Below are 16,424 nucleotides of genomic sequence, written 5' to 3' on the forward strand. Positions count from 1 at the left end.
CATCCTGTTATTACTGATTTCTTTATTCCTGAGATAGCACTATTAGGCAGTCCATACTTCTGTCAAGAGCCAGCACTGTTTCACAATACATTAGTGTTCCACTATAGCCTTAGAGCCCAACGTAGCGGGCTCTACAGCCCATTAAAGGCCAGCTCCAGCGTTAAAGGCCTGAGTCGAAGTCAATGGCCTTTAACAAGGAAGTGGGCCTTTATTGGCCGGTAGAGCCTGCAACGTAGAGCTTTAAGGCTATTAGAACATTCCACCCCTAGAAGGCAGAATGTTCTAATTTGTAAAGAAAAGGTCTCACGGAGCCCGAGGGGGTTGAAATTGCATCATGCTCCGTGAGGTTTTTGTTAAACATTGGAATGTTGATGCTTTGGGCATATAACAGCCATTAGAAGCCTGGAGCACCCCGTTGTTTTCAATGGGGCGCTCAACATTAAACGTAAAAAATTAATGATGTTGGAGATGTTTAAAAAGAACTTGATGACATGACCAATATTCTACATTACACATTTTTCACACTTCTATGGTTTATGTCAACAAATCAACTTCACGGTATAGTAAATTCCTCATTCTCCACATTTTAATTGTCAGTCTGATAAGATGGAGATGTTATTTTCTGGGACCATGTTTCATCTAGGGAACAATGAGGCAGATGACACCTCACCTTAATCTGATGATGAAAATGTTCCCAAAGTTATATAGTTGCCAATAATTCAAAATGAATCATTGGGAGCGGTTTCATCATATGAGCATAATATTCGGGTTTCAGATAAAGTCCCATAACTAATACATTGAGACCTAGATCACTATGAGGTTGAATGTCTACATGTTACAACAAAGGAAATGCAATTTGAAGTGGTGATTCGAAGGCAAACAAGATGGACTCATAATGAGATATCCAGGCTGAAAAAAGCCTATAGAAGGAATTGACCGCTGGAGCCGGCAATTAAAAAACATGAAGAAATTCAAGTAAAGTTCTGTAATTGTATGTTTGCTTTGTTACTGGTGTTTGTATGGCACACTTCTGCTATTGCTGTTCCCTGCTATTGCTGAGGGCCAACTTGACTTTGTCTTGCACTCCTGACTCTGGGCCTTCTGAGGTTCTCCAATGGTGCACCGCCTTCAGCTTGTAGCGATTGTGTGTTGCTGCACAGCTCTGGACTTTTATGGAGTTGACTGTTGCTGCACAACACTGGAATCATGCAGACAAGGCTCTGTTTGCAGGCTTTTCTGGGAAGTAAATTTAGTGTGGTGTGTATGTGGCCTTGAGATGCGAGTGCATTGCTGTAGATACATTCCCCAGCATTGTGTTGGTTGTGTCTTTTGTGGAGTTCCAAGATGTGATGGGGTTGCAAGGGTGGTAGTCTTGAGAAGCAAATTTATGGCCTTTGGCCCAGGATGAATTTCCTGTGGGACTGCTTTCAGTGTATGATGCGTGTAGTGTGGTTTTGTAAGTTACTAACGGCCTCATGTGCATTCCCCATTTGTCAAAGTAGCCCAAGTCTTGTATGTTATAAAATAAATGGTGCTCTTTCTTCTACCTTAAATAAAGTACTACTTCAGTACAGACAATTTCACTTTTCAATTTGTCAACACGTTTTGTCCAGAATGATATGAGCTTTATCAAGGCTCCTCCTGTATTAGTAATATATGCAAAACAAGCAGCAAGCAAATTAGAGATACTGAGTCGAACAATGCCAGATCAGCTTCAAGGGTAAGATGCCAGTGCCTTTGTGTGGCAGGCAAATATACTGTGAAAAAAGTACTGAGGAACCACGCTACGTTAGTGCTAGGGTATGCATAGGCTGTCCGGAATTCGGTTAAAACCGACTGTAAACGACAATACACTACTGAATGAAAATCAGCTAACCCGGTTGAAACCGAGTCTCACTGAATTTCATTGTTGTTGCGCCTCTTAGCCACTTGATAGAGCCAACGCAATACAAATCATTGGCCTGCCTGTAGTGTCTGGCACGGAGGTGTCTGGGGAAAACACTGCTTCTGCAAATGGGCAGCCGAGGTGTGAATGGCCCAAGGGCCAGAGTAACACCAGGCCCGCTGCCTGGCTCACGTGGGGGTGAAGAGGAGCTGTTGTGGTCTGCGTCTTACTGACGCACACGAGTACTTTACAGGTCTTTCAAAAGACCATTTACATAACAAGGCTTTGTTAATAAAGTAGTGGGCGATGGGGGACGGGCACCGGAGAAAGAGGCGGAACGCTCAAGTTTCTTGCATGTTAGTTCTCACCTAGCGCAGCCCTTCAGGCGCCTACCACAATCCCTCTAGTCTATTGCTGCCTTCCTTGATGGCGTTGAACGCTGACGTGTGTTACCAAGCTTTTCCGAAGTCTGGTCAGGATATTATTAAACCGCATTTTCGGAGCTCTGCTCTCAATGTCACCCCCACTCTCTCGTAGCTTGGCTCTCATTGTGGCCATACTCACTCACAGCTCTGCTCTCAATGTAGTAATTCCCTCTAGTCAATGGAAAAAACTACCTAGGCGGCAATTATAGATTGCTAACACAATATGAAATGGACAAAGACTAAGGGTGAACAGTTTCCAAGTAATCACAAAAGTTTATTACAATAGCATAAAAAACACATATATCATGAAACAATAGCTAAAAATGTACATTCCATAAAAAATAGACATACATCAAGCATAACATAAAAGATTCTTTGACATTAAGGAATAAGTTGTGTGTCTCTAGTTTCTGCCCTGCGATTAGCCAGTCTTTTTCAAGAGCTAAACAATCATGGACGAATTGCAATGGTTAACTGCAAAATCTGAAGAGGGGGTTTTGCTCTGTGCAGACCCTGGCCGCGCCGCCATAGCGGGAACCACACTGCAGCATTGCTTTTGCCATTTTGACCGCTCATGTCACACTGTGTGGGAGTCGGGGACGATTACCGAGCTCGGGCACATGTATTTTTAAGTCTTTGGTGCTGTTTTTCCTTTTCACTATTGCTGAGTTTTCTTTCACCTACTCAGACAACTGGGTCAGGGGCTCTTGCTGGGAGGATCCCGTGTAAGTGGAGCTGCGCGCGCGTTAGATACAATAAAAACAATATGCAAGCCCTTGAAATGAAGCTGTTCAAGGTGCTCATGAAAACACATGGCATTTGTCCAGGGCAGGTCTGTTGTGCCTTCGAGGTATGTGCAGTACTTAGTACTTCTGTTTTCCAAAAGCAAGGTCTCTCCAGTCTAAAGGTCGGAACATTTTTAAAGATGAATGTCTGTTAATATATTTCTATGCACGGTTTATTAAAATAGCCTTTGATAGCAGAACCATGTAATTCTTGGAAGCCCCCGTGTTTCATAAATCCTAGATTGGCTGATATTTGTGAGGAGGTAGCAGTCTTTTTAAGGTCCCTATTGTCCGTCATATAGATATTTTTGGGTGGCATGAGCAGGCATTGTTCAGCGCCATGAGGTATTCCAATCTCCTTTGATTGCACTGCTTAGCTTGTTAAAAAACAGAAGTCCTCAGGTTCACAGTTTAAAAAAAAAGACTTTCCTGTTCATCAGCAGCCAGACGTAAATTGACCCAGTGATAAGAACTTGGGGACAGATTTACAAGCCCCTTGCGCCACTTTTGCATCACTTTCTCCATGTTAATAATGACACAAAAGTGGCGCATGGGCCTTGTAAATAAGCCCGTTGAAGTCTAGGGCTCAATTTCCAGATCTGTTTAACATTGAGATCATCTAGCTCCAGTGTTGTATCCCTGATTTGGAGCTTTAAAGGTTTGAGTCCTTGCTTTTAAATAGAATTAAGAAATGCTTACATAAGGGCCAATGATGTTTTTTGCCACGACATTTGGGGATACATTCTGACACCTATTTATTTTATGCTCTTTTATTTCCAAGAACTGGGTGACCATGTGCCATCTCCCGCTGATACAATGACATAGTGCACGTTTGCTGCTTAAATTAATAATGCGGGACAGGAAAGGTTGGTCATGTAAGATGGTTGCCTCGTCGGAATTGCCTTTGTAAGGGGTTCGCTGTAAAACTGTTTGTCTAAAACCATATATCGTGGCTAGCAGCATGCAGCACGATACCTGTAGCAGTCCTGGATTCTACATTTTCCCTGCTTAGGATATTTACCTCTATCCATCTGAGGAAACGCTTGCTCTGGAAATTTCGTGCCACACATGAATTTAACAGATTGCTGTCACTGAAATGCCAGCATCGCAACATACTCGATGTGTCAAAGTTTTTATTACGATTATATTTTTTAGCTTGGTGTGAAAGCACATTCAGGGGAAACTCGCAATTAATTTTTGACTAATGAAGTGTCCTAAAGGGTGTTGGTAACAAATAGCACTATTCCAACCATTAAAAGTCAGCTTACTTGTGGTTGCACAATAAAAAGGAAAACAAGACACAATACTCATATCAACTGGCTTCTTCCATTCTAAACTACGGGGGGAAAATCCATTCTAGAGTCAGAAATTAGCTGTACAAGCCCTCATTCTGTCAAGCATGGATTATCGTAATAGTCTCTATCTTGGCATTTCAAATGCTGGGTTGTCCAAAATTCAGGTAGTACAGAATTCAGTCTTCCAATTAATACTTGGTTTGAGGAGACAGGAGCATGTGTCTGTTTTAACTCATAGATTACATTGGCTCCCTACTGAGAAGGATTCATTTGAGTCTGCCATGTTTCTTATGCAATACATGGAAGAGAGCCCCTTTCCCAACACACTTTCACCTGTAGCAACCCAATTGCCGACCCCGCTCATAACCATGTGCTCCTCAAGGTGAGGCCTATTGGCTATGCCAATGCTTGTTTTTTAAATGTGCACGATTCCCCGTCTTCATTGAACTGCAAACTCAAACTATGCAACTGATGTTTACCAAGTCCTTAATCAGAGTTGGTAGGCTACCAGAAACACGCTTAAGAAGCAGACACTGCACTAGTCAGGTGACCATGTACTTCGTGGAGTGCAACACTCTCTGAGCAGAAGAGGGGTAGTGACTCTGGAACACAGACTGTAACTTCCAATTTGCTGAGGGACCAATTCACATTTTCATTTAAAACAAGCATTTGCAATGCAATAGGTCTCGCATTTAGGCGAGTTTGAGCTATTGACATTACAAATAACAATGCCTTTTATTTTTGAATTCGTTTTTAAAACATAAATAAAAGGCTTTGTCATTTACAATGCCTATAGCTAAAACTCGCATAAATGCAAAACATATTGCATTGCAAATGCTTGTTAAATCTGAGCTGCAGCATCAAAGGACAATGGAAAGTATTTCATGACTGTATTAAGCTTCTGAAATGTAGAGCAGTATACAATTTCTGAAGGAAAATGGAAAAAGCAATAATAAAAGCAAAGCGTTCCATAAACACCGGTAAAACACTGTTTCAATTGTTTTTTTATGCCGCGAAAATGAGTAACCACTGAAAATAACTGTTTTTTTGAGGTATTGAAATCACTGGAAAACACTGAGAAAACACCACCAGAATTTCCCAAAAATAGAAACTGAAAACAGGAAAGCCTAGGTATGCACCAACCAAAACAACATCTGTAGTCTTGTCCTAAATGTCATCTACGGCTACTAACATTCCTATGGAGCTTATCTGGCTCTAGGGTAATTATGGATGTTGGCATGTCTTTTGGACTTGTACATGCTCTTTGCACCTGTGGATACTAAAAAGCTATAGTGTTTTACATGTGGTTGTCTGTTGTATTTGTTTGGCAGTGGGATTTTACATGCAGGAGCATCCGGATATTGCCATGGACTATGTGTTTTATTTGCTAGGGTAAACCCGTGTCCCTGGCATAGCTATGAATGTGTACATACTAGGTGGCAAGTGTGGACATGGCACATACCTTACGTGTTGTGGTAGTGGTTTTAGTGACATTTTTAATTCGGTAGGACAATTGTTGATACTGGCTAGCAAAGGGTGCTTTACATGCTTGGGGCTTAATCTAATACGACACATGTAACATGCCAAATAACTATACATTACCCACCTGAACACTTATGATAGGTAACCTGAGCTTAGTAAGTAACCTGCACCTGCCATGGTACCTCAAAAGCCCATTGGCACCACAAGTGGCGTGGCCCCGACAGTAAGCACCCCCTGACACGCAAATCATGCAAATATTGCACATCTCAACAGCACCCCAGGAAAAGGTCGCACTTTGAGGAACATATGAGCATCACACTAGAACTCCTGCTCATCAGTTTTATGAAATTGACTGCAGCCAGGAACACTTAGGGATTTATGGATGTATCCTTACACATGATGGCAGCATAGTGGCATATCATTGCAACACTTTTGCATGTCTAGTAGTTTTTATGCAAGACTACATGTAGGTCAGTTAGTCTGTGTGCATGAGTATCTTATATCTGTTGGGCTCTGTCTATATGTGCTTGTATATCTATTGGGCTGTATGTATGGGGGCCTGTTTATTTGTTTATTGGTGTCCATACATACCTTTAGGTGGATTTTTGTGTTTTTGCATGGATGCTGGTAAGTATGATACTCTGCCTGTATCTGTGAATGTTTCTGTGCATTATGGGTGAATGTGTGCCTGTATGTTGCAGGTATCTGAGTGCATGTACTATTTTTATGGTATTTTATCACAGGAATTTATATACCGGAACCTTGTCCACATTGTCATTGGAGCATCATATGCTAGATGGGATGTGAATGTTTGCAAGTGACAAAGGGTTGTAGCTGGGCGCACAGCGTTTGTTTTTAAGAATTTTAGATTTTGTAAGGTGCTCCAGAGTATCACGTTTGCAAGTGACCTAGACTCTCTCTTCTCTTGCAGGTTTTCAGGTGGCGGTCATCTCGAGGGACGCAGCCAGGCTGGAGAAACTGGAATCCCTCGTCTCCGCATCGTCCAAAGCTCAACTGCACACATTAGTTGGAGATGTGGGTAAGAATTAATGTTGGAGCCAGGCATGTGTTGTCTTGGGGGGGAAAAACTAAGCACAAAGGTACAGATTCACGAATGCATTTATGAGTACGCAAATTATTACTATAGGAGTACTCTTTTATTGAATCCTACATGCCTATGTCAATCAGCCTGATATTTCTAACTCCCTAGTAGTAAAATGCAATGAGGGTATAGTCCTTTCTATCTCTACTAATTGCACATGAATACTCTCTGAGTAGTCCAAGGTTATTCTCTCTTTATATGTTTTGGAGCCAATTCACAAAGGCATGTAAGATTATGTAAACGAGTACTGTAAGAGATCAACTTGAAGCAGCCCTTACATTACTGAAGATATATCAAAGCAGTATATCACAACCTTCAATCCACAAAGCAAGAATAGGTGGACACTGGATCTTTTAAAGTTTGTAATTTCTGCTAAGCTTGCCAGCCTTGATTGTTCTTCCACATCCTTCTTAATTTCATGGAATAAATTGGGTATGCTGTAGTCAGTGTGCCAGCCTTTGAAAAACAAATCATATAAAGTGGTTGATGGCTACTGCTTATGTCACCAATTCTCATTTGCCCTTTCGGCATTCTTTTACACATTCAACAGCTTCTCTGCTTTTTACATATCTTTGTATGTATCACGGGGCCTTTTGGCCTTCTGTGATTACCTCCTTTTAGTATATGGGCACACAGCATGCTGCTGCCATGTGGCTAAGCTGATTATCCCATATTATAATTATAATTTGCTTCTATATATCTTACATACCCTCACCCATCACACCGCCGGGTACTGATTCCTATAACACTATAACGCACCTTGGTGGTCATCACACTGGCAGGAAAACACTTCCCATACAGATAGGCTCAAAACAAAAACAACACCCTTCCAACCACGTACCCCATGGTGTAGCTTTCTGTCCGTGTGGGTAAGTGGTTCAGCTCCCATATCGGGACACTAAGCGCTGTACAAATGATACAATACAATAATTCACATGGTCCAAAAGGCCTTCTGAATAGGCCTCATAGTCTTATTGTGCCCATTGGAAAATAAACTGGGAGTACGTCACAGCCGCTCTGTTTACAGTGGTACCCAAAGAATGGACCTCTCCCAAGTCTTTGATAAAGATTCATTTTATAAAATTGTATTTATGCAAGTGTTGTGTATGTAGACACTTTCATGAAATAGTGGTAGGCTCCAAAGAAAAAATCTACACAACCAGAAACAGAACGATACACCATCCACTCCGGATCCCCAACCGACCCCTGCCCCCATCACGTCTTCAACAAGGCCGACTCCATCATCGCACCTCAACTCCGGGACATCATCAACATCTCCTTCAACACCGTCACCTTCCCGGAGAGCTGGAAGCATGCCGAGCTCAGCGTCCTCCTGAAGAAACCGACAGCGTACCCCACCGACCTCAAGAACTTCCGCCCCATCTCACTCCTCCCTTTTCCTGCCAAAGTCATTGAGAAGACCGTCAACAGACAACTCACCGCCTTCCTCGAGACGAACGGATCCCTCGACCTCTCGCAGTCCGGTTTCCGAGCCAACCATAGCGCCGAGACCGCCCTGATCGCAGCCACCGATGACATCAGATCCCTGCTCGACAACGGGGAAACTGCGGCCCTCATCCTCCTGGGCATCTCTGCAGCGTTCGACACTGTCTGCCACTGCACCCTAGTACAGCGCCTCAGCAACATCGGAATCCAAGAGAAGGCACTGGAGTGGATCATCTCGTTCCTCGCCGGAAGAACTCAGAGAGTCCGCCTCCCCCCGTTCAGATCCGAGGCCACCGAAGTCATCTGCGGCGTACCACAAGGATCTTCACTCAGCCCAACCCTCTTCAACATCTACATGAGCCCTCTCACAGCCATCGCACGACAACACAACCTCAACATCATCTCCTACGCCGATGACACCCAGCTGATCCTCTCCCTCACCAACAACCCCTCCACCGCCAGAGCCAGCCTTCACGAAGGGATGAAAGACGTCGCCGAGTGGATGAAGAACAGCCGCCTGAAACTGAACTCAGACAAGAAGGAAGTCCTCATCCTGGGATCATCGCCCTCCGCCTGGGACGACTCCTGGTGGCCCCTTGCCCTGGGCACCACTCCCAAGCCAACGGACCACGCACGTAACCTGGGCTTCATCCTGGACTCCTTCCTCTCGATGACCAGACAAGTCAACGCCGTCTCATCATCGTGCTTCAACACCCTGCACATTCTCCGCAAGATCTTCCGAAGGATCCCCACTGAAACCAGGAAGACGGTCACCCAGGCACTAGTCACCAGCCGACTGGACTACGGGAACACCCTCTACGCCGAAACCACAGCCAAACTCCAGAAAAGACTACAGCGCATACAGAACGCCTCGGCAAGACTCATCCTGGACATCCCCCGACACCACCACATCTCCGTCCACCTGAGAGACCTGCACTGGCTCCCCGTCAGCAAGAGGATCACGTTCAGACTCCTCACCCACGCACACAAGGCTCTCCACGACCTGGGCCCCAAGTACCTCAACAACCGCCTGACTTTCTACACGCCCACCCGCCATCTATGATCGACCAGCCTCGCCCTCGCCGCCGTACCACGCATCCGCAGAGCCACCGCCGGAGGAAGATCCTTCTCCTACCTGGCGGCCAAGACATGGAACTCCCTCCCCATCCAAATACGGATGACCCAGGACCATCTCTCCTTCAGGAAGCAACTCAAGACCTGGCTTTTCGAGCAGTGACGGACCCCTCCCCCCCAGCGCCTTGAGACCCCTCCGGGTGAGGAGTGCGCTATACAAATGACGTGATTGATTGATTGATTGAGAGGTTACAAATGTAGTCTTAGGAGGAATGGTGGGCCTAAGGAAAAGAGCCCACTGATTCCAATGTTAAAGACTTCTAATGCATCTGGTCAGAGCAGGAATTCACTTTCAAAACACTCTGTCTACTTCTAGAAGCCAGACTTGCACTGTTACTCCCTTACCTGGGCAAAAAAGATCACATTTGTCGCTAACCGATTATTGGTGTTTGCCGAGATCTTAATGTTGGCCGCCCCCCTCATCATGCAGAAATGCTGACATTTGACCTTCCAGGTTCCAAACAAAGGAACTACTCCCACACCAAGGACCACGATAACCGCATCTCAGTCAGGACAGAACCCATCAGATCATTCAGTTTGTACCTTGCATGCTACAAAAAACTTACAAATAGATGCATCTCGTGGGAGAATGCAACACAGTTCCAAAGAATGACAGGGTATTCTTAGTTCTGCCTCCATTCTGAGCATCGAAAGACAGATCTAAGGACAGCAGTTTAGAAATGGTGCACCTCCTTGGCTCTTTCAACGTGGACATCAATTAAGGGGAGCGTCTGTTCTGCTGCCTTGCTATTTGGCCAGCGGCGGCACCTCCGCAAAGGTGAAGGAGCCTTGCCCCACAAGAAAAATAAAATGATATCAACAGCATGTTATTATAATTTTATTTTTCTCTAGTGGTTCTGTAGGTGTGGGGCGGGACTAGGCTGCCCACAGAGCAGGAGGAGGAGTGGTGGACACTTTCTTAGTGCGCATGCCGGTTTTGCTTGTCGTTTCGGGCCTGCCAAACCGGCATGTGCACTAAGCATGTTCTCCGCCGGCTGTATTGAACAACCTGGGTGGAGAACATGCATAGCCTCCCATCCCATGTCTGAGTGCCGAACCACTGCGCTCAGACCAATCATGACGTTGCTGTCATGCTGGTGATTAGCTAGGGGAGTCTGGGACCCTGTTTGCTTCCTCTTTCCTGCATTGTGGACAGAAGGACGGAGGAGATGCGGCAGTCAGGAAGGTAAGTAAAATATTCATTTTTTCCCGCGTATTTTTTTTATTTAACCCCCCGCCTTACCACTGCTGCCCCGTAGCAGCCGCTACTGTACTTAGCACCCCTAACTATACTCAGTTTAGGTCTGAGTTTAGACCTTGCACTGTCAAACCGACCTTTGCTAACAATATGCTGAGAGTGGGCTTCAGATCCCCCTCCTTCAACCACGGGGTTTCTTCAATCAGTCTTTTGCAGTCATTGTCAGGAGACGTCTGTCAACTTGGCTTAGCCTAGTGGAGTATTTATCTCTCACCTAATGCTATTGGGTGTTTAAATGTATACTTCCACCTCCACTCAGGCGCTTACACTGAATTGTGTGAGGCACTACTTTACAATTACAGCCATCTCCGCTGGCTCCCTCCTGCCTCTCAGTAATGTGCTAACTCTACATGCATTAGCACATTAAATACAGATGTTTTAGGCTTGCCACTACTTGTTATCTCTGGAAGCAGAGGTCCTGAATGCCGTAGCAGTAACAGAATGTACACCGGGCTCGAAGAGCCCTCTTCACTTTCCCTAGTTTAAGTATGTATTCTAAGCACTAAGAAGAAAATCGAAGGATGTTGAGAGGCAGAGGGCTGGGCAAGGGCTAAACCTGTGATGTCATCAAGGTTGAAAGGTATGCAATCTCATTTCAGCTCCCCCCTTTTTGGTGAATTGTGGTGAGTGAATGTCTTTTTCTTTCACTTTTTAGGAACTAACAGCTGCACAACATTTGCATGGTTTTTGCAGTTACCGTTCAGAGTCGAATATCTCGTATGCACTATTACACTCCATGCATAATCTAGTCTAGGAATCTAGGTATACAGATAACGTGATTAGGTTTAACAAGGATCGTAGAAGGCATTTAATGGTTTAATTGGGAAAAGAATACTATAAAACTTTTCAGCTTTTCAGCAGAAAGCTTTAAATATTTTTTGGGGTTTTCCTAAATTAAATAAAACATGTTTAACCTGTGTTTTTGTTGTTAAATAAATTCTCCCATCCAGAATAATCTGAGTCCATATTTTTAAAAACAATTGAGTACATGTCCCCTGGGATCTCAGTCCAAATGGGATGGGCTTGGCTTGTCCTCGTGCAGCTAAGCCTTTACCTCAAGTTCTGGAGCAGTGACTTGTTGCTGTGCAGTTCTGTTGAATACCTGCTATCCACCACTTTTCTTTTGTGTACTATTTTCTCTGCTCATTGTGTGCTTAGCCTTCCTCTTTGGTCTCGATTCTCCAAAGGAGCAGTGTGGCTGAGCAGTCTGCAGTGGTTCATTTTGCAGGTGGGGGCACCAGCAAATTCATCATCAAGACATATTTTTTATCATGAGACTTTGACTGAGAACAAAAGAAACAACCACACAAAAGCAAGAAACAGGGAATAGGAGAAAGGTAGGAAAACTGTGACGAAGGGGGAAAGCGAGGATGTAAAAGAACTTGAAATGGAAAGGAAGTGTATGGATATTGAATACATTTGCATGCGTTAGAATCAAAACATAAGCAACTTTGATATTCGGCATCACCGCCTTTCGGCAGTGTCGGCTTCAGGCTCCTAAGGTAAACCTTTGGCCACCCCACCTAGGACCCGATGTACAAAGCATTCTCCTGGTCGCAAACACTCTGATTCAGAGTTACAAAGGCAAGAATACAGTTTTAAATGTACTAACCCCCTTATTTTAGGAATCAGTAACATTTTACTAATTCCTAAAATGGAATTTGCACCTCCTGCCGATTGGTATTTGGAAGAGATATATTTAAGGTGTTCTGTATCAGCAGGAGTTATTTGCTAAAAGGGGAGCACTTTTATCATAAAAATCATCAATTCAATAAAGCGAGAAGAAAAAATAACCACATTTTTTAATATACATATTATCTTGTATTTACAAAAATATATGTACACATTTCCAATTTGTTTAACCCCTTAGCTGCGGCGGCTATTCCGCCACAGCGCTAAGGGGGAGGCGGGGCTCTGCGGTGCTCCCGTACTCATGATGGAACCGCTCCGTCACGAGCCTCGGGTGGGCTGTGCTTGTGACGGAACGGTTCCGTCACGGCCCCGCCCGCTCATCAGAACGCTCAGCGCAGGCGCGGAATTTGCGCCGCGCAAGCGCGGCGAGCGGGCCGTGACGGAACCGTTCCGTCACCAGCACAGCCCACCCGAGGCTCGTGACAGAACGGTTTCGTCACAAGCACGCAACGGGTTAAAAAGGAAATCACATTCCTTATTGACATTGAGGGTCTCCTTCAACAAAACAAGTTTTAACAACACTGTTGGCATATATGTTTGATTATCAGTCCATATATATTGAAAATATACAATACCCAAAGCTCCATGAAATCCAAATAAATGTGCAAAGATGTTCAGATCTTTGTATTTCTTTGAATCAACACATATCCAAGGACTTCATTTAAAAACATGATCTTAATACAGCTTAGAGCCATTTTTAGATTGAGCCAACATGTGTTTCATGGAATTCTGCTGCTTCTTTAGGGATCTTTCATACAATACAGGTTCTTTACCAGAAGGAGAAAAAAGGGAAACATTACATTAACAATCTGTAGTGACTTGTCCTTGTTTTGGAATGTCGTTGCCTGAGAACATATTAGCCTAGGTGTTCTATACCAGGGTTCTAGGACGGACAGTTGATGATATTTCTCTGAGGCTGCAGCTGCTCTGCTCCGATGGCCCGGTATTAATCTAGATTAAATGAAGATAAATCTACTTACGGTGTGTTGACTCATCATTCGCAACCACATTGTTTATGGCGATCAACAGTCGGGAAACTATCAACAGTAGGGAAAGCATTGCCCTTTGGAGGGGTTACATTTACTATTTCCACTCCAGTCTGTACAACAGTAAGGAAAGCGTTGGACTTTGGAGGGGTAAGATTTAATATGCCTTCTTCCATCTGTGCTACAGGAGAGAAAGAGATGGACTTCAGTGGGGTTACATTTACTATTCCCACTTCAGTCTAAACAACAATAGGGAAAGCATTATACTTTGGAAGGTAAGAATAATATTCCCACTCCAGTCTGTGCAACAGTAGGGAAAGTGTTGGACTTCAGAGGGGTTATATTTACTATTCTCACTTCAGTCTGTGCAACAGTAGGGATAGCATTGGACTTTGGAGGAATAAGATTTACTGTTCCGACTCCAGTCTGTGCAACAGGAGGAAAGTGTTGGACTTCGGAGGGCTTACAATTACTACTCCTCCTCCAGTATGTGTAACAGTAGTGAAATTGTTGGACTTCGGAAAGGTTACATTTACTATTTCATTTCAGTTTATGGAACAGTATGAAAAGCATTGGACATCAGAGGGGTTACATTTACTATTCTCGCTCCAGCCTGTATATATAATACATACACAATAAAACACCATAAAAATATAAACAATTCAAGAACAAAAATATATTAATTAATTTAGTCAATATATTAAAAATTACAAATTTAAAACTCCCAAAAACACATTTACTAAAAATACTATAAACAGTAGGGAAAATATTGGACTTCAGAGGGGTTAAATTCACTATTCCAACTACAGTCTCTACAACGGTACAGAAATCATTGGACATCGGAGCGGTAAGATTTAATATTCTCACTCCAGTCTGTTCTACAGTAGGGAAAGTGTTCGACTTTGGAGGGGTTACATTTACTATTCCCACTCCAGTCTGTGCAACTGTAAGGAAAGTGTTGGACTTTGGAAGGCTTAAATGTACTATTCCCATTTCAGTCTACGCAACAGTAGGAAAAGCATTGGGACTTTGGAAGGGTAAGAGTTATTATTCCCACTCTAGTCTGTGCAGCAGTAGGGAAAGCATTGGCCTCCCGGGGGGAATAAATTTACTATTTCCATTCCAGTCTGTGCAACAGTAGGGAAAGCATTGGTCTTCGGAGGGGATAAGATTCACTATTCTCACTCCCGTCTGTGCAAGAGTAGTCAAAGTATTGGGCTCTGGAGGGAATAAATGTACTGTTCCCACTCCAGTCTGAGCAACAGTAGGGAAAGTACTTCCCTTCAAACACACTACATAGTTGAATAACCCTATTAATTTATTTTAAAAAACATAAAACTGTAAATATAAACTATATGAATTAACATAAATATCTATCTACATATATGTATATTAAAAAAACGATTAAACTATTTACATAAGTAATATACAATGTAATAATTAATTAGCATTTAGAAAATAGTTGTCGTCTAATTATTACTTAATTAATTCCCCACCCATACCACCGCTAACCTAGCAGCCAACATCTAAAATCTAACTAAACTAAGTATAGCACAATTTACATAATTATTAATCAATTAAATAATTAACTGACAATTAATAATTTATTGTTATTTATTACGTAATACACTTCACATCCTATGCCACTACAAACCCAGCAGCCCATGCCTAAAATATAACTAACATATATCTAAAATATATAACTATTGCACAATATACGTAATTATTGATCAAATAAAATATTAATAACAATTCTTAACTACATACAATAATTACATAACTAACTTCCCAACCTATACACCTAAAAACCTAGCAACCCAAACATAAATTAAAACAAAACTAAATCAGTATTACATAATGTTCATAATTAATATCAATCACATACTTACTTAAACATTATCAATTAATAAATAAATAACGATTACTTCATTAACTTTCTACCCTATCCCCCTACAAGCCCAACAACCCGGTATGACACTATAATATTCCTAACAACAATATTATTTACCAAAAATGTTTTACTCTTGACAACAATATTTTTGCATCGCAATATTTTTTGTATCACAATATTTTTTTCCAATATTTCTGTCTCCCGATATGAAAAACACGATTTTTTGCCGGAACACCGTAGAAGCAGGCAAGTAGAGGGCAAAATATTAAAAAGGAGGTAGAGAAAATATCAAATTGATTGGAATTCTGTACAGGTTAATAATCATGTTGCAGTGTATAGGGCCTGGTCCACACTATAAAGCATACAGAGGATGCAGTCACTACACATTTTGTTTGTTGGAATGCCAATGGATTCTTGAATCTTAGGAAGAAGTCATATACATTACTCCTGTAAACCCCTGACAAAGGATATGTAATTGCTTAATACAGACTGAGTCAGTATGACGCTATTGCTGCAGCCAACTTTGAACCAGAGGTGGATACACCCACCAAGATAAACAAGTTAGCATTGGGGAGAATCCCCTCTCAAGGAGGATGCCGAGCATGCATTGTAAAATGGAGAGCATATTTAATTGTTCTATGACAAAAAGAAAACCTGCAACACATTTAAGCACATTTAGTATTAATGTCAGGATAAAATGTACTGTATACTATAACATTAAACATGAGTAAAATTAAACTCAAACAATACAGCTGCAGATCTGTCTCATGAATCATCAACTTTGGTGTCAGAGAGCATTTTAATTATTTATGCCTTTAAAGCGCACTAATTGTATATTGATGGTATAAGTCCAAAAGAGAAAAAATAGAAGGGCTGTTTCATATCGGTTGCAATACCTAAGATATCCAGAACTTTAAACAATGCCTTGATTTGGCTCATGTGGTTCTTGCTGAATTTATTGAAGTGCTAAGGATATGTCAATAACACACATGTAGAAGAAAATAGGCGTACTAAATGTCCGTATTTAGTGGTATGATATCTGT

The 16,424-nt window shown here is 42.5% G+C and overlaps 1 protein-coding gene across 1 annotated transcript in view; it reads left to right on the top strand.

The window, feature by feature from the left end:
• The window catches only part of LOC144798950 (uncharacterized), a 120,896-nt gene that overhangs the window by 45,134 nt on the left and 59,338 nt on the right, over positions 1-16,424 (top strand). The window contains exon 2 of the mRNA XM_078670089.1: positions 6,804-6,911. Within this exon, the coding sequence (XP_078526215.1) occupies positions 6,804-6,911 (108 nt within the window). The remainder of the gene's footprint in view (positions 1-6,803; positions 6,912-16,424) is intronic.

This window comes from Lissotriton helveticus, chromosome 12 (assembly GCF_964261635.1).
Source record: "Lissotriton helveticus chromosome 12, aLisHel1.1, whole genome shotgun sequence".
NCBI classification, from domain to species: domain Eukaryota; kingdom Metazoa; phylum Chordata; class Amphibia; order Caudata; family Salamandridae; genus Lissotriton; species Lissotriton helveticus.